General features: G+C 48.8%; 1 protein-coding gene across 1 annotated transcript; it reads right to left on the bottom strand.

The window, feature by feature from the left end:
• Positions 1 to 962: 962 nt before the first annotated feature.
• Positions 963 to 24,477, bottom strand: LOC122479149 (transmembrane emp24 domain-containing protein 11). The gene is made up of 5 exons (XM_043573212.1): positions 24,285 to 24,477; positions 10,918 to 11,018; positions 2,846 to 2,971; positions 1,976 to 2,122; positions 963 to 1,181 (listed from the first exon to the last, which is right to left on the bottom strand). Exons 1-5 carry the CDS (start codon positions 24,475 to 24,477, stop codon positions 1,032 to 1,034), a joined length of 717 nt encoding a protein of 238 aa, XP_043429147.1. The 3' UTR covers positions 963 to 1,031.

Genomic DNA, 24,477 nt, shown 5'->3' with positions numbered 1-24,477 from the left:
CAGTTAAAAGCTAAAGAAAATAGTTCTGTATCACGGTTGAACTCCCCGGATGATGCCGCATCTCCTCCACGGCTCGGAAGAGCAGAGCTTCCTTCCTCGTGTGGAGGTGGACCGACTGGGGACCAGGGACGAGAACTCGGTTCAGAGAACTCTGGGCCATTTGCTTGTGTGGAGGGAAGTTGCCATCTTTCAGGGAACTAGAAAAAAGCAGAGGTTCAGGGTGGCTTTCGGAGTGGAATGCAGTAATCGGGGAAGGATGGACTCCCTTGTCCGGCGCTGTAGCTATGAATGTCATGTGACCATTGAGCCCCTGAAAGTGAGTGGTCCAGACTGGGACGTGCTTTGAGTGTAAAATACACTTGGGTCGCCAAGAGTTCATTTCAAAAAAGGAACATGGGGCGCCAGTGGTTGAGCGTCCAGCTTCAGTTCAGGTCGCGATCTCATCGTCGGTGAGTTCAAGCCCCCCATCGGGTTCTGTGCTGACAGCTCAGAGCCTGGAACCTGCTTCAGATTCTGTGTCTCCTCTCTCTGTCCCTCCCCTGCTCACACTCTGTCTCTGTCTCCCTTAAAAGAAATAAATGTTAAAAAAATTAAATTAAAAAATAAACTAAAAAAAAGAAACGTGAACTACCTCAATAATTTTGTGCTGTTTACATATTAAAATGGTAATATTTTTGATGTTTTGGGTTAAATATATATATCACGGGTTAATTTTACCTTTCAAAACCCCCCCCTTTTTTTTTTTTTAATGTGGGAACCAGAAGACTTAAAATTTTCATATGTAGCTCACATTTTCTTTCTATTGGACAGTGCTGATCTGTACCAAGTTAAAATAACTGGGTGGTGTGCTTATTCTATCAAACTCAGAAGCTACATTGTTCAAGTAATATGTTATCACTGCTACAATGCTGTAACATGAATTTCAATCTGATAATCTTTGAAATCATAAAGGCAATACTCGGTTATGAATACATACTGATTTATTAACCAAACATTATGCAAATTAGCAAGTAGTTTTCTTGGTTAACATCTTAAACAAGTTTCTTAGCTATAAAGAAGTCTTTAAGGTGTTTCATTTGGAAAATTCCAATTGCGATGAAGATTAGTGTTTGTGCAAAAGCCCACCATAACACATTGCTATTTGTATCTTCGCTGGTCATTCGAAAATTTTCTTCACGGTCCTATGTAGAAGGGAAATAGGCAGGTTTAGTTTCTTAAAGTATTTAATGTATGAATTTGGGGGGAAGGTGCTATATGCTTTGAAGATGTTTAATATTTCCCAGTTAGTATCTCATACCAGAGTGCAGTATCTGATTAAGCTGGGGCATGTTGTTAGCTTAACACAAGGACTAAGAATCAACCTTATAAAGCATGTTTTTGTATTTTGATGTAGAGTGTCTGCTGTTTGATCCATTATCTTTTACATTTATTTCCCAGCATTGAGCAAAGTGACAGATTTTCATCATCTGCGTCCTTGCTTCACGTTAAGCTGGGCACTCTGTCAAGCACGCCTGTCCTCCTCTTATTTTCCAGGCAAGGAAACTGGTGTCTGGAGACGACACAAGGTGAGCAGGGGGCAGATCTGGCCCCACGTGTGAGCAGAGTCCACTGAGCACAGTGACCCGGAAACACACAGTGTCACAAGAACAGAACTGTCATTTGCAGAGCAGGCACACCGCGCCTCTCCATGTACGTGGAGGATGTTGGGGAGCATTTATTTATTCGCTCTGTCGGCTCACACCCCAAGAGCGGATGGGCCGCAGTCCCCCTTCCTAGAGGAGCTCACCGTCCAGCAGACAGTGAAAAGGTAGTGACAGCTCACTCTTGCCCTTCACCCTGAGGGTCCCCACCGTGCTAGCTCGGAGAGAGAGAGACGGGGAGCAGGCAGTCTATTCTCTCTGCAGTTTGGGGGCTTTGTCTCCAGAGCTGTGTTCCTGGCAGGAAGAGAGAGAGTAAGTCGAATGGGCAGACTGACCCTTTGATAGTTTTGTTCTTTGACTATTTGCTCAATTTGCTCAATTAGACGTTCCAGCTTGAAGCTAACTTCATTAACTTTGTCCTTCGCTTGAGCAGCGGCTGCATCAAGGTCGTGTTGTCCAACTCGGATCTCTAAGTGAATCCGCTGTACAAACAGTGACAAGGAAGAAACGTGCTTAAAACAGCTCCCCTCCACGTCTGCCTTGTGTCTCCCCGACTCCTCTCCTAGCTCTCTCCACCCCCCACCCCCCTGCCCCTTCTAGAGCAGGCCCCGCTTCTTTCTAGTCTCTCGCTGGCTCTCAATCCCCTGCCGTACTCAGTAGTCTTTCTTGGTGATATTAACGCATTAGATGGTGACCCACGACCCAGAGAGAGTACTCACACCCTCCTGAACGTCAGATTTACCATTAGGCAAATGCCTTTGGTGCCGAGGGAATTTGATGACTTTCAGGAAATTTTTCTTTACGTGAAGCTTAATTTCTGATGCTAACATACAGATTCTCTTCATCTGCACTCAGCACCTTTAGAAAATAACCAGTCGCCATCTGCCATGTAAGAGTTGTATTTATTGCAATTGCGTTGTTAATTTACTGTCCAGCCTTCGCTTGTTTTCAGGCCTGAATGATCACAGTTCTTTTAACCGTCCCTCACAGTTCTTGTTTTTCAAGCCCTTTAATCAACACCGTGGCTCTCCTTTGAACCCCTTCCAAGCTGTGCAGCCCCTTCTGTGGTTGCTGCACTGAGATGTGGTCCCAGGACTTTCATAAGGCTCTAGCCAGTCGGGAGTGATGGTTCTGCATACCAGCGTCACGCCTGAGTAGCACTGACGCCCTGTTCATCAGCACGGACACGGGAGGCATGTACTTACCAGCTTACTCCCTCCAAATGACACAAGCCTTGTAGAGTTAGATTCCAAGCAAATGATGTGTTCGCCAGGTGAATGTGAAGTAAAATAGAATGTTCCTTGTGGGCCATATAACTTGGACAATAACACCTAGGATTGAGGATATCCATAGTTTAAGTTTATTATTCTCTACTTGCCCTTCTTAAAAATAAATCTCCCCTCTATCATGTAGTAAAAATTGTGCTATTCCTAAAGAAGAAATGAAGTGGTTGATGAATGTGAAAATTATTTAGCCTTGTTGGGAAAAACAACACACACAGACACACAGTAAGATATCCCTTATTCGCTATCCGATTGTCAAAGATTTATTTTTTTTTTTAATTTTTTTTTTCAACGTTTATTTATTTTTGGGACAGAGAGAGACAGAGCTTGAACGGGGGAGGGGCAGAGAGAGAGGGAGACACAGAATCGGAAACAGGCTCCAGGCTCCGAGCCATCAGCCCAGAGCCTGATGCGGGGCTCGAACTCCCGGACCGCGAGATCGTGACCTGGCTGAAGTCGGACGCTCAACCGACTGCGCCACCCAGGCGCCCCCGATTGTCAAAGATTTAAATAAAAGTATCTGGGGATAGTATTGAGAAATACTGTCTCTAAACACTGATTTGGGAATGTAAGTTGAACAGCCATTTTGTAGAGCAGGTCAGCAATATGTATTAAAACTTAAAATGTATATGACCATCAACTCAGTGGTTTTACCTATGGAAACTTATTCTATGGAAATGAACAAGTGGAAAAAATTATATGTAAAAGGATATTCGGTGTGGTGTTATTTGCAATGGCAACCTTGCTTTCTTAAAATTACTTTAATACTTTTTAGTAGGGGATTGATTAAATTCAGACAAAGCCAAATAAAGGCATATTACATGGCCAAAAAAGAGAGTACTATACCCATACCTGTACTAAAGGTGTCCATGATATCCTGTGGTGGAGCAGTCTGTATAGGATCCTATTTTTTATTTAAAAAATCATTTGTAGGGGCCCCTGGGTGGCTCAGTCAGTTAAGTGTCCAACTCTTGATTTTGGCTCAGGTTATGATCTCACGGTTCGTTGGTTAAAGCCCCGCATCAGGCTCTGTGCTGACAGCACGGAGCCTGCCTGAGATTCCCTGTCTCCCTCTCTCTCTGCCCCTCCCCGACTCGCACTCTATCTCACTCTTTCTCTGTCAAAATCAGTAAATTAATTAAAAAAGCATTTGTAAGCTGTAATCATCAAGACAGTATGGTATTGGCACAAAGACACATAGACCAACAGAATAGAATATGAGAACCCAGCAATGGACCCACAAATATATGGCCAACTAATCTTTGACAAAACAGGCAAGAGTATCCAATGGAGAAAAGTCTCTTTAGCAAATGGTACTGGGAGAACTGGACAGCAACATGTAGGAGAATGAAGCTTGACCACTTTCTTACAACGTACACAGAAATAAACTCAAAATGGATGAAAGACCTGAATGTGAGACAGGAAACCATCAAAACCCCAGAGAAGAAAACAGGCAACAACCTCTCTGACCTCAGCCACAGCAATTTCTTATTTGACACATCTCCAAAGGCAAGGAAATTAAAAGCAAAAGTGAACTATTGGGACCTCATGAAGATAAAAAGCTTCTGCACTGCAAAGGAAACAATCAACAAAACTAAAAGGCAGCCAACAGAATGGGAAAAGATATTTGCAAATGACATATTGGACTAGTATCCAAAGTCCATAAAGAACTCACCAAACTCCACACCGAAAAACAAATAATCCAGTGAAGAAATGGGCAGAAGACATGAATAGACACCTTTCCAGAGAAGACATCCAGATGGCCAACAGACACATGAAACAATGCTCAACGTCACTCATCATCAGGGAAATACAAGTCAAAGCCACACTGAGAAACCACCTCACACTGGTCAGAGTGACTAAAATGAACGAATCAGGAGACTATAGATGCGGGTGAGGACATGGAGAAATGGGAACCTTCTTGTACTGTTGGTAGGAATGCAAACTGGTGCAGCCACTCTGGAAAACAGTGTGGAGGTTCCTCAAAAAATTAAAAATAGAACTACCCTACGACCCAGCAATAGTACTGCTAGGAATTTACCCAAGGATATAGGAGTGCTGATGCATAGGGGCACTTGTACCCCAATGTTTATAGCAGCACTTTCAACAATAGCCCAATTATGGAAGGAGCATAAATGTACATAAACTGACAAATGGATAAAGAAGATGTGGTTTATATACACAATGGAATACTACTTGGCAATGAGAAAGAATGGAATCCTGCCATTTGCGGCAACGTGGATGGAACTGGAGGATATTATGCTCAGTGAAATAAGTCAGAGAAAGACATACCATATGTTTTCACTCATATGTGGATCCTGAGAAACTTAACAGAAGACCATGGGGGAAGGGAAGGGGAAAAAATAGTTACAAACAGAGAGGGAGGGAAGCAAACCATAAGAGACTCTTAACTACAGAGAACAAACTGAGGGTTGATGGTGGGTGAGGGAAGGGGAAGGGGGAAAGTGGGTGATCGGCACGGAGGAGGGCACTTGTTGGGATGAGCACTGGGTGCTGTATGTAAGCCAATTTGACAATATATTTTTTAAAAAGAGCATTTGCAAAACGCATGTATGTATGTTTCCAGAAGCTTAGAAGAAGACTGTATTCTTAGAAGAATACACACCGACCTGTTAGTTGGTTATTTTTGTTGGGCAAATTTGATTTACTGTTTAGCTAATTTCTATATTGTTTGCCATTTTTAAGAACAGGTGTAGGACTTCTAGTCTGTCATCAAGGAGCTTGGAAGTTGCCACTCTGTCCTAACAAGTAAAAAGATGAACAAAAAGAAAAGCAGTTCTTTTTAGATCTGTCAGAGAATTGAGGTCACAGGGTAAACCACTGCCCCCAACACTGCAGAGACCAGGAAATACAAAGAATCACAACTTACCAGAGCAGAAACCGTGGGCACCAGTACTGGGTTCCTTTTACCTGGTACGTGATGTCCAGTTTTCATCAACCACAAATTTCAAGGACTACTACTGGATGGCAAAAAACATAGTCTGAAGAGACAGAGCAGGCATCTGAACCAGACTCAGACATTTCAGGGATACTGGAATGAGTAGACACCAGGCATTCGGAAAAACTGTGGTTAATATGCGAAGGGCTCTCACGGAGGGAGCAGGCAGTATGCCAAGAACAAAAGGGTAATGTAAGCAGAGAGGTGGAAGTTCTAAGAAACTTTTTAGATGCTGTAACAGAAAGTAAGGATGCTTTTGATGGCCTTATTAGACTGGACACGGCTGAGGAAAGAATCTCCCAGCATAAGGATATGTCCATGGGAATTTCTAAAACTGAAAAAGCAAAGAGAAAAAAGACTGAAAAAAATGGAACATAATATCCCAGAACCGTGGGACGATCGTTAAAGGTGTAACATTCATGTACTGGCCATACTGGAAGGAGAAGAAAGAGGAGGAAATGGAAGAAATCCCTAAAACAATAATGACAGAATTTCCCCCTGGTTAGTGTCGGACACCAAGCCACAGAGCCAGAAAACTCGGAGAACACCAAACGGGATCAATGCCAAACAAACCAAACCAGAGAAAGACCCTACACCCAGGCATATCATAAAACTGCCGATATCAATGATAAAAACATCTTGAAGCCAGAGGAGAAAAACACCTTCACTGTAAAGAAGCAAAGGTAAGAGTTAACATCTGACGTCTCCAGAAACCACGCAAGCAAGAAAAGCTTGGAATGAAATATTTAACACATTGAGCGAAGAAACCCACCAGCCTAGAATTCTGTATCCTGCACAATTCCCTTTCAACGGTGAAGTAGAAATAAAGATTTCCTCAAAGAAAATCTGAGGGAGTTTGTCATTGCTAGACCTACCTTGCAAGAACTGGTAAGTTCTCAAAGGAGAAGGAAAATGATATGGTTCAGAAACTCAGATCTCCATAAAGGAAGAGATCAGAGAAGGGCTAAGTTAAGGTAAAATAAAAACTTATTTTCCTTAACTGATCTAATAGATACTAGTTTGTTCAAATAATGACAACAATGCATTTGGTTATAGTTCACGTGTAAGTGAAATGGAGGACGGCATGACGGAAAGGGACAGGAGGGAGGAATCCGGAATGCTTGATTACTCTAAGGCATGTGCAGCCCCCATGAAGAGGTATGGTGGTACTTGAAAGTGGACTTGTGTTGGTTGCAAATATATATTGCAAATTCTAGGGCAACCATTTTTAAAAAAAGTTCAAAAAGTATAATTGATATGCTAAGAAAAGAGACAAAATGGAATCACATAAAATACTCAAAGTCGTGAAAGATTGGAGCTCCTGGGTAGTTCAGTCACTTGAGCATCTGACTCTTGATTTCAGCTCAGGTCATGATCCCAGGGTCCTGGGATAGAGTCCCATGGAGGTCTCTATGCTGAGCGAGGAGCCTGCTTGAGATTCTCTCTCTCCCCCTCTGTCCCTCTGCCCTGTGTTCTCTCTCTCTTTCTCTCAAATAAAACCCACAAAAGATAGAAAAAGTGGAAGACAAAAATAGGAACAAAGAACAGGGCAGTGAATAGGAAATGGGAACAAACACGGTGGACGTTCATCCAGTGATACCAGTAATCACTTTGAATGTCAGTGGTCTACATGTACCAATTCAAAGACAGGGACTGTCAGAGTGGATCAAAACCAAAACTGTATGTTGTGCATAAGAAACCTGCTTTAAATATAAAGACACATGTAGATTAAAAGTTACAGGATGGAGGGGGCACCTGGGTGGCTCAGTGAGTTAAGTGTCTGACTCTTGGTTTCAGCTCAGGTCTTGATCTCATGGTTTGTGAGTTTGAGTCCCATATCTGGCTGTGTGGCGATGGTGTGCAGCCTGCTTGGGATTCTCTCTCCATCTCTCTCTGCCCCTTCCCCACTTGTTCTCTCTGTCTCTCTCTCTCAATATAAATAACGTTTAAAAAAAGTTAAGGGATGGAGAAAGATGTATATGCTAACTTTAAGCTAGCCTTACAAAAAAGCTGGAGTACTCATATTTGGATACAGCAGTCTTCAGATCAAGGAAGGTTATCGGGGATAATTACATAACAGAGCTTTACATAATGACAAAGAGGTCAATTATCCAAGAAGACAAAACAATCCTTAATGGGTGAGCACCTAACAACACAGCGCCCAGCTACTCAAGACAAAAACCAACAGGACTGCAGGAGGAAGAGGAGAACCCGCCCGTAGTCGGGAGGCTCTGACACCCACCCCTCTGTCAGGAGCGGGCAGATCCAGCAGCAGGTCAGGAAGGACATCGTTGAACTCAACAGCACCATCAGTCAACGGCACCTAACGGATGTCTGTAGCCGACTTCATCCACCAACTGCAGAATATGCAAATTCTCAAGGCCACACTCACCAAGACAGCCCACATTCTGGGCCACAAAACACACCTGAATCCATTTAAAATAGTAGAGATCATCAACTACATTTCAATAAATAATAATGATAATAGAAACCATACAAAGTCTACCCTCAAAACACAATGGAGTTAAAGTAGAAATCAGTAACAAAGATAGTTGGAAGATGCCAAAATATTCAGAAATTAAACACACATTTAGAGATTAAGCACATTTTAAATTAACACATGGGGCAAGGAAGAAATCCTAAAAGAAATTTCAAAATATTTTGAGCCAGAAGAGGATTGTGGGAAGATGGTGGGGTAGGCAGCACCAGGAGTCTGTCTTGCCATCTAGACAACAATCACACTGTTGGAATCTGCCTGATGTAACTATTTTGGAACTATGGAGTCTATGGAAAGCTTGCAGCTTCCAGGGGAAGCCTTGGGTGGTGGACTGTGGTTAATTTTGGTCAGTGTCAGCTCTTAGCACAGTAGTAGCTACCCATCCCATCCCCGTGCGCGCCCTCATCCGCATCTGCAGCCCAGCCACGTGGCAGGCAGCTGTGCGTGTGTTGCTAGAACAGCTTGCACGTAGCGTGTGGAAGGAAGCCAGGGTGCCGAATGACCTTGTCCTCCCAAGATCAGGGATCTGCATAATGGTCATTGAAGGGATCTTCAATAAGATTATCAGCAGACTTAAAAAAAACAAAACAAAACAAAAGATTATCAGCAGACTTCTCATCAGAAACTTTGGAGACCAGAAGGCAGTGGATTGATAATCTCAAAGTGCTAAAAGCAAAAAAGTCCAAAAAGCGCATGAAAAGATGCTCAACATCACCGACTGTTAGGGAAATAATGGACAATGGGATACAAAATGCATGTGTTTGTATGGGACACAGATGTGGTTACTGCCTGCCCTACCAGCCGTGTTATTCCCTTGGGCTGTCAATCACACGCCATAGGAACGGGGAGATGACCAAGGGGGGCAACTTAGAGTGCCCTGTGCTCCTAGACACACTGATCAGGTAACAATGGTCAGAAGCTTTGTGAAGGTGCTGATAAGGGCCTTAAAAGGGGGTCTTGTAAGAAATGTTGAAACTAGGGCTGTTTCTTCTTCCTTCAAATAGAGTTTTCTTGAAAACCAGGCCTATGGGGTGAGAACTTGGTCTCTTTTAGGCCAAGAAGAGGGCAGGGTATGTATTAGGACCATGATAAATATTTGTCGAATGCAGAATGAATGAAAATATTTTTCATCCCTTCTAGAAGGATGTGTTGTTTCAGGGGGTGCCTGGGTGGCTCGGTCAGTTAAGTCACTGACTCTTAGTTTCTGCTCAGGTCATGACCTTGTGGTTCGTGGGTTCAAGCCCCAAGTTGGGCTCTGTGCTGACAGTGTGGAGCCTGCTTGGGATTCTCTCTCTCCCTCTATTTGCCCCTCCCCACTCACACTGTCTCTCTCAAAATAAATAAAATTTAAAAAATTTAGAAGGGGGTATTGTTTCAGGCAACTATGCTTTTGAAGTATGAATCTTCTCGGTCTTAGAAACAGTAATTGGGATTTCTGTGACAATTTTTAGCTCAACTAAAATTTCAATTCTGCACTTAATAAGCCATAGAGACATTCCCAGATAGATCATAAAAGGACAAAGAAGAGTTGGGTCTCAGCATAAGGGTAGGGAGGGGAGGTAGCTGTGCAGACAGGAGTCAGGAAAGTGACCCCGGCAGAACCACCATTAGGCCGGTGCCAGGCACACCAGGAGAAGGTACTGTACCAGGCCAGGTTCAAGTGTGCCAACAGTCCAGCTGGAGTGGAGTCTCCACAGGAGCAGGGATGTCAAAATATCTCCTGCGCTGGGACCAGGCAACCATCCAGTGTAATGAGAACAGGAACTTTCTGTCCTCTCCCCCCAGAGGAAATGCCTGTTCTGCTCTGTGAGGCTTTGCTCCACCACGAGCACATCCCAGGGCAGCTCCACGTCCAAAGGGAAGTAGTTCTTGCAAATGCGTTTGAATTCGTGGACTGAGCAAGTCAGAGTGTCTTGAGCCGGTGTGGTGGGGACCGGAGGTCTCCGTTACATCCAACGTAAAGACGACAAGACAGGATTGGAGCAGTCAACCTGCTGAAGATTCAGCTTGACGGTCTCTACTTGAACTTGGCTCCGACTCCAAAATTGCATCCTTCCCACTCGACCATGGTGCCTTTTCTACTCCCGTTAACCCCAAGGGGACCAAACAGACCAGAGGCTGCCACGTAACTAAAGAAAGCGCCTGCCAGGGAGGAGGGCAGGGGCGCCTCTGTGGCCCTCCTGCGTGGGTGAGGCTGTGGTCCTGACAAAACCACGGGGATGCCTCGGCCCTGGGGGTCCCATCTTCCCAGCACGACCAGCAGACCTCAAGATGATGCGCACGAGGCCTAGCATTTCTATTATTTTAAAATGTTTTGCGTTAAGGTCTCTGCTCTTCAGCCAGACTACAGGCTCCCCGGAGGCGGGCACTTGCCACGTCTTTGTGCAGCGCCTCTCTTTGGGGCTGTACACATGAAAAATTGTAAGCTCTGGTTGATGAGTGCCTACGCGGACGCGTTTCAAGTTTGTGGGGATACATGGCATAAGAGTTTTTCGCAAATGAAAACTGTTCGTGACAAAACACCAAAGAATGCTTTACCTCATCATTGTAGGTTGTAACAGTCACAAACATTCCCAGGCCCGGAGCCGACTCCAGGAAGTCGTGTCTGCGTGTGTCCCATTGCTGGATCCTGAAAGTCCCTGTTTCACAAACGCGAGATGTTCATTACAAGATAGGGGTGAGAAATATTTACGTAACGTTAACTGATAAATGAATTTTCTTTTCAGCTGATCTGAATAGAAAACACCGTTAGCGTAAAGAGCTTAGGTCCTGGTGATTAGGTCCCGTGGCCGAGCGGGAAGGCCCCGGAGGAGAGAGGAAGGCGTGGGCCCGTGTTCACACGTGACTTCACCGCTCTGCACTCAGCTCCCTCGGAAAAAGGGGATAAGCTAAGTCCCTCCTAAGTCTCAGAGCTGCGAGGGCTGTTGAAAAAATAAAGAGCCGTGACGAATTTCTGCCTCGAGTTCCAGCAGCTGTGTCCGTCACCCAGCACAATTCCTTTGCTGAGGCCTAGGCGTGTCCTGTCGAGTCCTTCCTTCCCCTGCTGTCAAGGCTCCTGCTCGGGTCTGCGTCCCTGAGAGAGCCTCCCACTTTCTCCTTTGGGGCACGAAAGCGTCGTATGGCTTACCTTTCCCCTTCAGCCCTTGCCAGGTACAATGCCAATGAAAGGAGGTCACGTTTATTGAAAAACATTGAAAAATAGCTAATAGTCCTTGTGTGTGCCAGGCACTGTGCTGAGCGCTTAATGTGCCGCCCCATCGATTCTTGAAATGTGCTTCGAGGAGGCATTTCTATTCCTTCACCAAGTCAACTGATAAGTATACAATGAGCCCCTTCCCCAGTGACAGCACCGTTCCGGGAGTGAGGACAGACGTGAACAAAATAGACACTATCTTTGTTTCCACGGAGCTCCCGTACAGAGAGAAACAGACAACAGGGAAATAAGTATACAATATACAAGGACGCTGTAAGAAAAAGCAGGTGACAGGGATAAGGGACTTGGAGAATTCGACAGGGCAGTCGGGGTGCCCCCTGAAGTTTGAGTGAAGAACCAAAGGACTAGGGGAGTAAACGATGTATATAATTTCGTACTGAGTATCCTTATAAACATGTTTCTGTCTCTACATCACATTCAGTTCTAAGTATTCGCCAAGCATTCTAGAGAATTTACACATGTAGTCTGAATTTTCATGACAACAGGCGATACTATTTTTATGACAAGTTTACATATGATGAAACCAAAACAGAAAAAGTAATTTGCCTAAGGCCACACACCTAGCAAGTGGCAGAGTCAGGACTGAAACCCAGGCCATGCAGTGTCTCTCCCCTACTGCCACACGATGCTGCCTCCATCTGGGGGAAAGACTGTTCCTTGCAGGAGTGTATGCAGAGGTCCTGGGGTGGGAGCATGCCTGGGGTACCAAGGAACAGCAAGGCTGCTGGGGTGAGGACAGCAGGCAGAGAACGCTAGGAGATGAGGTTGAGCAGGGACAGGGTCACAGAGAGCCTGCACATCCGTTGTTGGGATCGGGGAAGTAGTTATTTGGAGGAGTGAAATCAAGTGGCTTTCACTTTAAACTATTTGTTGCGTGGGGGCGCCTGGGTGGCTCGGTTAAGCATCCGACTTCGGCTCAGCTCATGATCTCCCGATTCGTGGGTTCGAGTCCCGCGTCGGGCTGTGTGCTGACAGCTCGGAGCCTGGAGCCTGCTTCAGACTCTGTGCCTGCCTCTCTCTCTGCCCCTCCCCTGCTCACACTCAGTCTCTCTCTGTCTCTCTCAAAAATAAACATTAAAAAAAATTAAAATATTTGTCATGTGGAGAAAAGACTGAGGGATCCAGAGTGGAAGCAGAGAATCGGGGTGACTTGGACCAGGTGTGAGTGGTGGATTCTGCATACTGTCCCCTAGTCTACAAGTTGGAAACTGAATCTCCAAGACAGAAAGTCGTATAGCTAGTGAGTTGTAGAGGCAGAATTAGAGTCAAGGTAGTGTGATTCCAAAGCCCAGAACTACAGGCGCAGGGCCACATGGCCTCCCTGGATGGTGAGGAGACAGGTCCCCGATGGGAACGTCGACTGTAGGGAGCAGCCCCTGCAAAGTGGGGCACTCTGCGGGGGAACACCGGAAGAGACCACCTCCTGGCATGGGAAGATCCACAGCAAAGTCTCAAGCCCTGCCTGCACTTCGTCCTAGGCACCTTTGAACTGTACTGGTCCTTTGTCCCTCCAGACATTTAAAAAACTCTATCAAATGCACATTGTATGCTGATTCAAGGGCCCATCTCCAGGAGATCTTTTTAAAAGTATCATTGATGGGGACGCCTGGGTGGCTCAGTCAGTTAAGCAGCTGACTTCAGCTCAGGTCATGATCTCATGGTCCATGGGTTCCAGCCCTGCATCAGGCTCTGTGCGGACAGCTCAGAGCCTGGAGCCTGCTTCGGAATCTGTCTCCCTCTCTCTTTGCCCCTCCCTGATCATGCTTTGTCTTTCTCTCTCTCTCTCTCTCAAAAATAAATAAACACTAAAAAAAAAGTTGTTAAGGATCACTGATGATTCTAGAAAAGATGGAGTAAGCCCATTCCACCCTATTCCTTCTGCTAATGACAACCAAAAACGTTGGGCAAAATGTGTAAAACAACAATCAGAAGACTCCGAAAGGTAGGAAAAAGGTGATTGGTTGAGAGCCTCAAGACTCAAAGCACAACTCAGCAGTGAGTGTCCTCCAGCTGGCCTGCCCTGGCCTGGGTGCTAAAGCAATCTGCAACTGCAGACCAAACTCAAAGGGAGGGGAAGAGAGAGAGGGGAAAGAGGAAGCTTGCTCAAGAAAAACCTGGTTTCTTTAGCCAGAGGATCTGGAAGGGCCTGCAGGATGGAGCCCCTTTGGGTACACCTGCCGTGCCCCAGATGAGTACCATGAAGGAAGCTGCACCCCTCCCCACTGGATGCTTCACGCGAGGGCTGGGGTGGGGTTCTGGGGAGATGCCCACCCTGTCTGAGGGCTGCAGGGAGGCGCGAGATGCACAGACGGATCTTTTCATCTGCCTATGAGGTTCCGCGGGGCACACAACAGAATTAACGCGGCAAAAGGCGCAGTGAGAGAACAAAGCAGAGGACGCTCTCTCATAGAGGAAAGGGGGTAGGAGGGCTGTTGTAAACAGAAAGTCCATTGGAGGAAAATGGGAGCTGGAAGTGTAGTGCTTTTCATTGGCTGACCCCTGGCAGTCTCTCATTGGCTGGGCTGTCATTGTCTCTCATTGGTTGGGCTGTGGAGTCTCTCATTGGCTGGAACTGTTGCTGGGGGAGGAGGAAACCTTCCTTCCTCCTGATGGGCTGGGCAAGTAGTAGCTACAGTGGAACCCACCCGCAAGGTGCGTCAATTCCTGTTGGGTCTGCAATTGACCAGGGGTGCTAGGGCTGAGAGCTCCCCTGGGGCCACCCGACTCCATTCTAAATGAGGCTTCCTTTTACTCATTTTCACAAGACAAAAATATATATGGAAAATAGAAACCATGCATGACTGATAAGGGAACAACAGTTTGAATGACAGTATACTTCACATCAGAAACATGGAGGCCGGAAGGAAGTAGCACATTTTCAAGCGTTGAAAGAAAACAATCGTCAAACCACACTCTATATCCAGCGGAAATACCCTTCAGAATGAAGGCGAAATATTCTTAGGTCAAGGAAAACTAAGAGAATTTTTCACCAGAAAACCTGCCTTAAAATAATTTCTAGGGGCGCCTGGGTGGTTCAGTCGGTTAAGCGTCCGACTTCGTGGGTTTGAGCCCCGCATCGGGCTCTGTGCTGACAGCTCAGAGCCTGGAGCCTGCTTCAGATTCTGGGTCTCCCTCTCTCTCTGCCTTTTCTCTGTTTGGTCTCTGTCTCTTTCTCTCTCTCAAAATAAATATACATTAAAAAGTAAAAAAAAAAAAAAAAAAAACCTCGCTAAAGGAAGTTCTTCAAACAGAAAGAGAATAATAAGGAAATTTGGAACACCAGGAGGGAAGAGAGAATGACAGAGTAACTAGGGAAATGATGACAGAGCATTCTCTATTTTTAAAATTGTTTGACGGTTGAAAGCAAACAGTATACATAATATTGTCTGATGTGATTCTCAAAGTATGTAGAGGTTACATTTAAGACAACTATATTATAAAGGGTGGGGAGGGCAAAGGCACTTCCATGGTCATAAGGTTTGTACGTTCCTCTTGAAAAAATGCAAAACATCGATCCTCATGGACTGTGATAAGTTAAGTATGTGCATTGCAATCCCTAGAGCAAACACTACTAAAACTATACAAAGAGGTATAGTGAAAAATACTATAGATAAAGCAAAAACGGGTTATTATAAAACACTGAAGTGACCCGCAGAAAGGTAGGAAATGGAAAACAGGAACAAAAAGCAAAGGGAGCAAACAGAGAACAGTAAAATAGCAGACCGGAACCCAGACAGTATACATTGCATGTAATAATTACGTTGGAGATAGATGGTCAAAACAGGTTAGACCAAGATTGGCAGAATAGGTTTTCTCTAATGACCCAACTAGTACACAGCGTATGAGGAAATCACTTTGATACAACGCTGTATGTAGGTTAAAGGTAAACGGATAAAAAGGGTAAATCATTCTGATGTTAATAAAAAAGTGTGGGTGGCTCTGTAAGTATCCAGTAAAGTGGACTTCAGGGCAATGAAAATTACCACGGGCAAAGAGGGACATTACATAATGAGAAGGGGTCAAGTCACTAAGAAGACGTCACCCTCGAGGCATAAGCGGAGTGTGAGAGCCCACGAAGGAAAACAGCCGAAAGGAGACCACACAGGCACTGCTGGAGTCGGACCACGCTGGTCAGTAATGGAGAGAAACTGCAAGGAGGTGGAAGCTGGAAGGACCGCCAGCCGCCAGGACCCGCCGGACACCCAGTGCACGCCCCCCGGTAAGGGCACACTAGGCCCTTCTCTTCAAGTACTTACGGAACTTTCACCACCTGGAGCAAGAAAGCCCAGAGCCCGATCAGGCAGGCACCTCTGCGGAAGCAGCTGAGTGTTCTTTGGAGGGAGGGGCGTGGCGAGCACACGGCCGGGCAGACGGATCACTTTCCAAATGTGTGACCACCTGGAAATCTGTTTCACGAGCTTCCCATTCTGTGAGATGAGCCTCGTCTTCCTCCCGGCCCACTTCCGGCACGCCCACCCCCGCCTCTCCGATGGGAATAGTCAGCGTCTCTGTCTGGCCACCACCAAGTGTCTTAACCCCTCCGGAACTCACCCTTGCTGCCTGTGTCTCGGAGCGGTTGGGGTGTCCCCGCTTAGTCAAGCCCCCCCCCCCCCCCCACTTTCTCTGGGAGCTTGCTCCTGTCGCCATTCCTACCCTTGCCCATACTGGGCCATTCCGGTCAGCCTGCCAACTGGTCTAGCGGTCAGGCGGACGTTCTGTAAGGTGCTAGAACTCGGGGAACATGCTGTGTTTGTCTTGCGCGGGCCTCTTGGGCCCGGCCATTAGCCGAGAGCAGTGTTCAGCTCTATGGTAGAGGCTCCATGAAGTTCTGTGACACGTTCAATGAAGATTTTGAACGAATGAGTACCAGTGGGGCTCAGCGTCACGACGCCAGTGATCCTGGCGGCCGCCTGAATTGTCCGAATGAGTGGGAGTGGTTTCCGTCCGCTTCGCCTCGATCTGCGGCCCCCAAGGTGGGAGGAGGGCAGGCGGGGAGGTGTCATGCCCCTGGGATGCCACCAGATGGCAGTGGAGAAGCATTGTTCAGGGGCCGGCGGAGGTGGAGGGAGGTCACCACCGCGGGATGGAACATGGGACAAAGGCACAAGTGTGGGCGGGGACAGGCTGCCCCGTCACGCTTCTCACCGCACGTCGATTGAGCGGGCGGGGAGTCCTGGCTAGGAGCTGGGACACGGGCAGGGCACTGACCCGCTCTATGCCTCAGTCTCCCCTTGAGTGAAACCGCATAATAACGGGTGTATCCCGAAGGGGTGAGGAGTTAAGTGAGTTGGCATTTGCAAGTTGCTCGGTGCAGAATTTAGCCCGCGTGAGCGCTGTGTAAGCACTTGATGACTTATTTCTGCCGTTGTTATTGGCCTTCGTGGGCACTGACTTCTCTCGCCTCCCACTGAACCCTCCGACCCTGCAGTGTTGGTAATGACACCCACTTGCACAGGTGTGGAGCCTGAGGCTGAAGAGGCGAATGGCTCATCTGAAACCATCCAGATGATAACAGGCCAAGCCAGGATTAAAACTCAGCTTGAGTTCCAAATCAAGGGCCTTGGCCCCCTCTCTTCGAACCACACCACTCACTCCGCGGCCTTGGTCTCTGTGTGCGCGCGTGTGGTGTGTGTGCACGTGTGTGCACGGCAAGTGTGGCGTGTGTGCGTGCGTGTGCGTGTGCATGTGCGTGCGTGTTAAAGCTCAGGTGTGGTTCACACAGAGCTCCCGGCCGACCTCGCTTCCTAGGCGCCCTTCCAGGGTGTTCCCTCCAGGGAGCCCTGGTTGGGAGCCGCTGGGTGCCCGGCAGGCAGAGTCCCTTCCGGGGCCGTGTACACGCAGCTCTCCAGTCCCCCGGGCACCCGTGCACACCCTGTCCAGGCACTCGGCCCCGCCCTGTGACCCCTGATGTGGCTGTGCCTTCCACCCCAGACTCTTTGTCTTCCTCGGCTGCGACCGAGGGCCATTGGATTGGTACTAGACTAGTCAGGTGCATTCACTGTAGGAAGTTTAAAAAGCAAAAGTCCCCCGAGAAGGTTTTGGTGATCAGTATTGCCCTTCTGGTCTCTCTCCTGTAAACGTGTGTTGCATATTTTGTAAGAAGTGAAGGCAACCTGTAGATACTACCTGTGACCTGATTTTCCCACCCAGTTATGTGACCGTCTTCCGGTAGACCTAACTATTCTGCTGTTACCTAAAGTGAAGTCTACACAGAGAGCTGAAGAAAGGCCCAGTGTTGTTTGTCAGTGCTGAGCATGAGCGGAAGAACGGAGGCACGGGAGGCCCCGCAGCGCGGTGGTCAGCGGCCCGGTCGTCTGGCCGACCCCTGGTGCGACCTGGCACAGAGAGCCAGCGCCCTCAGGAGTAGCTTTGAACATGGAGCGACGTCTTCCAGAACGTTCCGGGTTCCCCAGGGACTCTTCGTTTCCCTACACACCGGCCAGCCGCACGCAGACTCCATGTAGGGGGAGCGCGGTGAGGTGGGTGCGGCCGACGGAGGTCCTCGTGACACGCACACCGTCAGCGGGCAGCTCCTGGTCAGAAACCGTCCGCTTCCCAAACGCCCCCGCTCACTACCTAACTCCTAAGGGCGACCGCATTCTGACTTGTACAGACGCACGGGCTGTGGACGCGCTCTGGTGTCCACACGCGTCAGCGGGTCCGTCTGCGCCGTCATGGGCAGGACGGACCGTCCGGCGTTGCTGCCCCGCGAAGCGGCCACGTGGCACCTGTCTGTCGGGCGGCACGTGAGCAGGGTCCGGCTTGGGGCCCCTACGAGCGGCGCCGCGTAAGTTTGGCGGCACGTGGACACGGGTGTGCAGCCTTGTGGGGAGCGTCCCGTGGCCTCGGCGGTGGCGAAGCTCGTGCCCCGTGTGTGAGGCCCTGCCCTGCCGGACACGTGAACACTCGGCCGCTTGCTGGGGGTGGTGGCATCTCGCTGGGCTTTGCTCTGTGTTTCCCACCGACGAGCAGGGCGAGCGCCTGTCTGCCACTTGCCGGCTCTTTGGGTCTCCCCTGTCACGAAGTGTCTGCTGGGCTCTCGCCCGCTTCTCTGTCCCGCTAACGTGAGCCTGTCGTCCATGGCGGTTTGCCAGGTGGTGGACACCTCCTCCTCCACGTTTATCCTCGGGAATCGGCGTGTTTTCACTACGGAGAAGTGATTGGAAGCACAGACGTTTCTCCCAAACCGGCGGCGGGTTCGCAAAGGGCTTGCGGCACGGTCTCAGGTGGCATTAGTGACATCTGGGGCCAGAAGCGCGGGTCCTCGCCGGTGGGGGGGAGGGGGGACAGCTGCCCTGACTCGCAGGCGCACGTGGACCACATGTTGGGGCCGCTCCGGCCCCCTCACCCCCCTCTCCTGGCTCGGGTCAGCTTCGGGGGGGGGGGGACCCGACCTGACCCAGCCCTGCGGTGGGCGCGGCCTCCACGAAGATGGGAACGCAGCTGCCCCAGGGGAGGGCGAACAAAAGCACTCGCGGAACTTGGTCGCTTGTCCTGTGTCCCACCTCTAACGCCCCGAAGAAAATGCAAAAACCCTGGGTATTTGGGCAAAGTGAATCCTATCCAGGGGCCTTTTTTTTAGAGAGAGAATACGAGTGTGCCCAAGCAGGGGAGGGGCAGAGAGAGAGGAGAATCGCAAGCAGGCCCTGCACGGTCAGTGCAAGCCCGCAGGGGGGCTCCGTCTCACAAACTATGAGACCAGGACCTCAGCCAGCCAGATGCCCCATCTAGGGACCAGGAGCAAAATTTCTATTGGTTCTGAATTCTAATTGTTTTCTTTTTAGGGAACAGTCTCTGGGGCGCCTGGCTGGCTCTGTCGGTTGAGTGTCTGACTCTTAATTTCAGCCCAGGTCATGATCTCACGGTTTGTGGATTCGAGCCCCATGTCACGCTCTGTGCTGACGGTGTGGAGCCTGGAGCCTGCTTCAGATTTTCTCTCTCCCTCTCTCAGCCCATCCCTGTTTCTCTTAAAAAAAAGAAAAGAAAAAAGAACGGTCTCCCACACTATGATCACTGTGCTCCAAGGTGCATCTCTCTCTCTCTCAGGGCCTGCTTTTCATGAGGGACTAACAGCCTTGTTTGAAAAATGTCTCCAGGGGCACCTGGGTGGCGCAGTCGGTTAAGCGTCCGACTTCAGCCAGGTCACGATCTCGCGGTCCGTGAGTTCGAGCCCTGCGTCAGGCTCTGGGCTGATGGCTCAGAGCCTGGAGCCTGTTTCCGATTCTGTGTCTCCCTCTCTCTCTGCCCCTCCCCCGTTCATGCTCTGTCTCTCTCTGTCCCAAAAATAAATAAACGTTGAAAAAAAAATTAAAAAAAAAAAAAAAAAGAAAAAGAAAAAATGTCTCCAAGGACCAGCAAGTAAAACTCATCGGGTCAGCAGTGGTAACACACAGCTTCCCCCCCGCCCCCCCCCTCCCAGCCCCTGCCTCTGCCAGAGCTCCCTCCCTCTCCTCTGCTTCTCAGGCAGTGTCCTTCCTTTCGGGGGCGGGGGCCGGGCGGGGGGATGTTGAGCCAGTCAGGGCCGCACCTGTTCTGGCAGTTTAGGACAGAGCCTGGGAGGCCAAGTTGATAAGGTCGGGGCCAGAGCCCGGAAGGGTGGGGGCTAACACTGGTGAACACCTGCGTGTGGTCACGGGCCACGCTAGGTGCTTCGCTGCTCCGGGGCAGGTGTGAGCTCTGGTTTACAGATAAGGACACAGAGCTCCAAGTCACCAAGCTATTGGGCAACGAAGGTGGTTGCAAAGCATACCTCTTTGACACCAGAGGCCGGGCTCTGCCTTACGAGGCGCCCCGAGCTGCCTCCACCCGGGGAAGGTCGATTCCTCAGACCCACTGCAGGCTATTTATTTGTAGTCCCGACAAGCAAAAACACTCCTTCCGGTGGATTTGGATGACCGGCCCCGAGGTCATCTCTCTCAGGCTTTCTAGATGGGTGTGTTTCGTTGGATTCCATCGTACCTCAGAGGTGAAGACAGAAGGAGACGTCACTGGTGTGTGCTCTCCTGGACCGGGGACCTCAGACGTGGCCTCAGAGCCCCACAGACCCTGGAAAGCCTTAATATGTTTGTTTTCATTTTAATGGTCGCCTAAAAATTAAATATAAGCACATTCTGGGTTGGCACCTCTTGACCAAGCAGCGTTTGGCACGTGCACTCACAACCATGGACGCCCTGCGTGAGCGTCAGGGACTCACTTCGTGGACACTGGAGACTAGGTAGCAGTTCAGTGAGGCAGGCAGTGGAAACAGAGTCGTTTTGTGGCTCAGGCAGCACAGGCACCCAGAACTCAGAGAACCCGGCCCACAGCGGTCAGGAAGGGATTCACGCTGTAAGCAGGTGACCTGAGCCAAGGTCCTGGCTGTAGATATACAGGCTGCAACACACAATGAACAAGAAAGCACAGAGGGTGCAATGAAATTTCCTCATAAAAGGGATTTTTGGAAGTTTATTTCTTTATTTTGAGAGAGAGAGAGCGCACGCATGAGCAGGGAAGAGGGGCAGAGAGAGAGGGAGAGACCCAAGCAGGCTCTGCACTGACAGCATGAGCCCAATGCAGGGCTCGATCTCACAAACCGAGATCCTGACCTGAGCCAAAATCAAGAGTCATATGCTTAACTGACTGAGCCACCCAGGTGCCCCATAAAAAGGAATTAAAAAAAAATTTTTAATGTTTATTTATTTTGGGGAGACAGAGAGGCAGAGTGGGGGAGGGGCAGAGAGAGAGGGAGACACAGAATCCGAAGCAGGCTCCAGGCTCTGAGCTGTCAGCATAGAGCCCAATGCGGGGCTCGAACCCATGAAGCACAGGATCGTGACCTGGGCAGAAGTCAGATGCTCAACTGACTGAGCCACCCAGGCACTCCCCATAAAAAGGAATTTTTAATGAAATGTTTAGGAATTGTATTTTGGGATATGCTATTACGTTATTTGGCACATCAAAGTAATGGGCTGATGATTACACATACAATCATAGTTAAAGGAAATTTTTTTTTAAATAAAGGAAAAACAATGACAAGAATAGAGACTTAACTGATGGCTCGTCATGCTCAAAATTCTTTTAGAAGAAACTCAGAACAGTCAAGTAGGAAACCTGCAAAATATCTTTCTGTTATCAAACCCAACATTGTTGATTTGTATGTCTCTTTGATTCCAGTAATACTTGGTTTCTTAAAGTCTACTTTGCACTTTCTTTTGGTTCATACTTACATGTATGTCTTTTTCCATTCTTTTACTTTCAAGCTCTCCTTATACTTAAAGTATTTCCTTTTGGGGGAGCCTGCGTGGCTCAGTCGCTTGAACGTCTGACTCTTGATTTCAGCTTAGGTCGTGATCTCACAGTTTGTGAGTTAGAGCCCCGTATCGGGCTTACCCTGACAGTGTGGAGCCTGCTTGGGATTCTCTCTCTCTCCCTCTCTCTCTGCCCTTTTCATGCTGGCTCGCTCTCTCTGTCTCAAAATAAATACATAAACTTTAAAAAAAAAAGAAAAAAATTAAAGTGTTTCATTTGGGAACAGTATATAGTTGTTTTGTCTTTAAATCCAGCCTGATGACCTTTGTCTTTTAGGTGGAGAGTTTTGTCCATTTGCACTTAATGTAATGTAAAATGTAGTTGGGTTTATGCCTACTGTATTGCTAATGGTTTTCCATTTATCCTATTTGTTCCTTGTTCCTCATCCTTTCTTTCTTGCCTTTTTTTAGGTGGGGGATTAATCAAGTATTTTTTTCTCCATTAGCATATTATGGGACTTAAGGACTACATTCTCTCTCTCTCTCTCTTTTAATGTTTTATTTATTTTTTGAGAGCGAGACACAGAGTGTGAGTGGAGGAGGGGCAGAGAGAAGGAGACACAGAATCCAAAGCAGGATCCAGGCTCTGAGCTGTCAGCACAGAGCCCAACGCGGGGCTCGAACCCACAAACTGTGAGATCGTGACCTGAGCCGAAGTCGGACGCTCAACCGACGAGCTACCCAGGCGCCCCTCTCTCTTTTTTAATAATGGTGTTTTATAATTGGTGCCATTTAACATTTTTTTTTATTTTTTGATTTATTTAAGTAATCTACACCCCCCACATGGGGCATGAACTCACGACCCCAAGATCAAGATTCGCACACTCTACCAACTGAGCCAGCCAGGCTCCTCAAGGCCGTATCCTCTTTTTAAAAATATTTAAAAACATGTGTCCCGACGCATTTCCACAATTTCCCTGTAGTTAAAGCAGACTGTAGGTGGCTGAGCTCTGGCCCTAAATAACTGCACGGGGGCGATGGCTAAGAAGACCACAGAGGAGGCAGAACACAGATGGAGGCTTGGGGAGGCAGGGCGAGGGGCAGTCAGAATTGGAAAGGACCAGAGCAGGACAGTTTGGACGGGGAGCCAAAGAGGCTCCTGACTCAGGCCTCCGGGGGGGCCCGGCACGAGACCTCCACGTAAACACCACCCTCTGGCTGCATTCGCCTTCCCGCCTCAGACCCCTCCGGCGGGTCAGGTGATTCTCAGGCTCCCGCCACGGGTGTGCCCGGGACACGTCCATCCAGCTGGTGGGCCGCAAGGTAGCAGGCAGGGTGGGCGGGCTGCTCCCGTCCCTCTTACTCCTCCTCTGCCCCCTTCAAATGCAGGTTGAAATTCACAGATGACTAGGAAAATGGCCGCCGGCCACGGAGCTCGGCACCCGAGTCACGTGTCCCCTGGGAGGCCAGCCGGGGCCGGGGGCGGCGCAAGCACCGTGTGTTCTGTATGCCTGGCTGCATTCTAAGAGCGCTACAAATATTCATTCAGTCGCCATCACAGGAAGAAACAGGTGTCGTTATTATTTTTATCCCTTTGACAAAGGAAGCAGACAGCTTCCGTAGCTTGGCCAAGGGCACACGGCCTTGGATCTGGGCGGCCCTGCTCACGCCACACGGTCCCAAACACCCCTCCTCGGAGTTGCCACAGCAGCGGGGGCGCCCCCATCAGGGGGTGAGTGGAGAGGAGCATTTGACACTATTCAGCCTGAGACGGGAATCGTGATCTGCACTTACGGAGATTCTGCTGTGTTCTCCCTTTTGGCGTGAAAATCAGGGAACCTGATGCCAATCTTACCTGAACGTTGGAGGTACTGTATTTACCATGCGATTCTGCGGCCCTGGGCACCTGTTTCTTTCTCAGCAGGCCAGGGCAGCTCAGCTGAACGGAGACAGCTTGGAGGCGGTGTGGGGAACGTGCAGAAATCTCCGTGCCCGTGGCCGGCTTTATGGACGCTTTGCTTGGAGAGCGTCTCAGATCTGCGTACCCCTGCCCCCCCTCCAGCACCACTCCCCGCGGGACACCGTGAGCCTCCGGGGCCGAGGCTCAGAGACACATTAACGTGTGCTGTTTCCTGCTATTTCGCTGCACCAAGCCGGAGACATCACTTACCTTTGAGAATTCGGCCACGATTAGCACGATTAATGGGACCAGAAATTCTTTTCCTTCACGAAACCCGACGAGACCGGAAAGACCAATCAGGCTTGGATTCTGTGGTGCTATGTCTTTGTTTCCCGGTCTATGGATTATGCAGTTCACTCCCAAGGCCACTTTCGGGTCGGGGTCGCCAACCTCGATACACTCTCTCGAGAGGAAACCACACAGCGCGCTACTCCCCGCCAGACAGCTCACGCACCAAGAAACCAGCACGGTCCCGGAAGGCGACACGCTGAGTGGAGCTACCCACCTGTGAGCAGGGTGTCACTGGGAATGTCTTCTATTATGCACTTCTCCTCTCGTTCTCCGGCGTGGAAATAAAAAGCCGTTGAGAGTGAAAAGCACAAACCGAAAATAAACGTTAACGTCGGCATCTCTGGGTAGCGCTCTCCCTGAAACGGCTCGATCACAAGTGCGCTGCTCAGTGGGTGCTCGTCTTCCAT

The sequence above is a fragment of the Prionailurus bengalensis genome, chromosome B1, assembly GCF_016509475.1.
Source record: "Prionailurus bengalensis isolate Pbe53 chromosome B1, Fcat_Pben_1.1_paternal_pri, whole genome shotgun sequence".
Taxonomy (NCBI): Eukaryota; Metazoa; Chordata; class Mammalia; order Carnivora; family Felidae; genus Prionailurus; species Prionailurus bengalensis.
This window is presented reverse-complemented; position numbering and strand designations above follow the sequence as displayed.

Excerpts from the sequence above, each read along its gene's own strand:
- LOC122479149 (XM_043573212.1), bottom strand. The coding sequence starts at position 24,477 with ATGGAAGACGAGCACCCACTGAGCAGCGCACTTGTGATCGAGCCGTTT. Across the intron at positions 2,972-10,917 it reads TTACAACCTACAATGATGAG|GTGTTATTGTCCAAGTTATA; the intron begins GTAAAGCATTCT and ends CCTCAATCCTAG. Across the intron at positions 1,182-1,975 it reads AAGAACAAAACTATCAAAGG|GACCGTGAAGAAAATTTTCG; the intron begins GTCAGTCTGCCC and ends CCTTCTACATAG.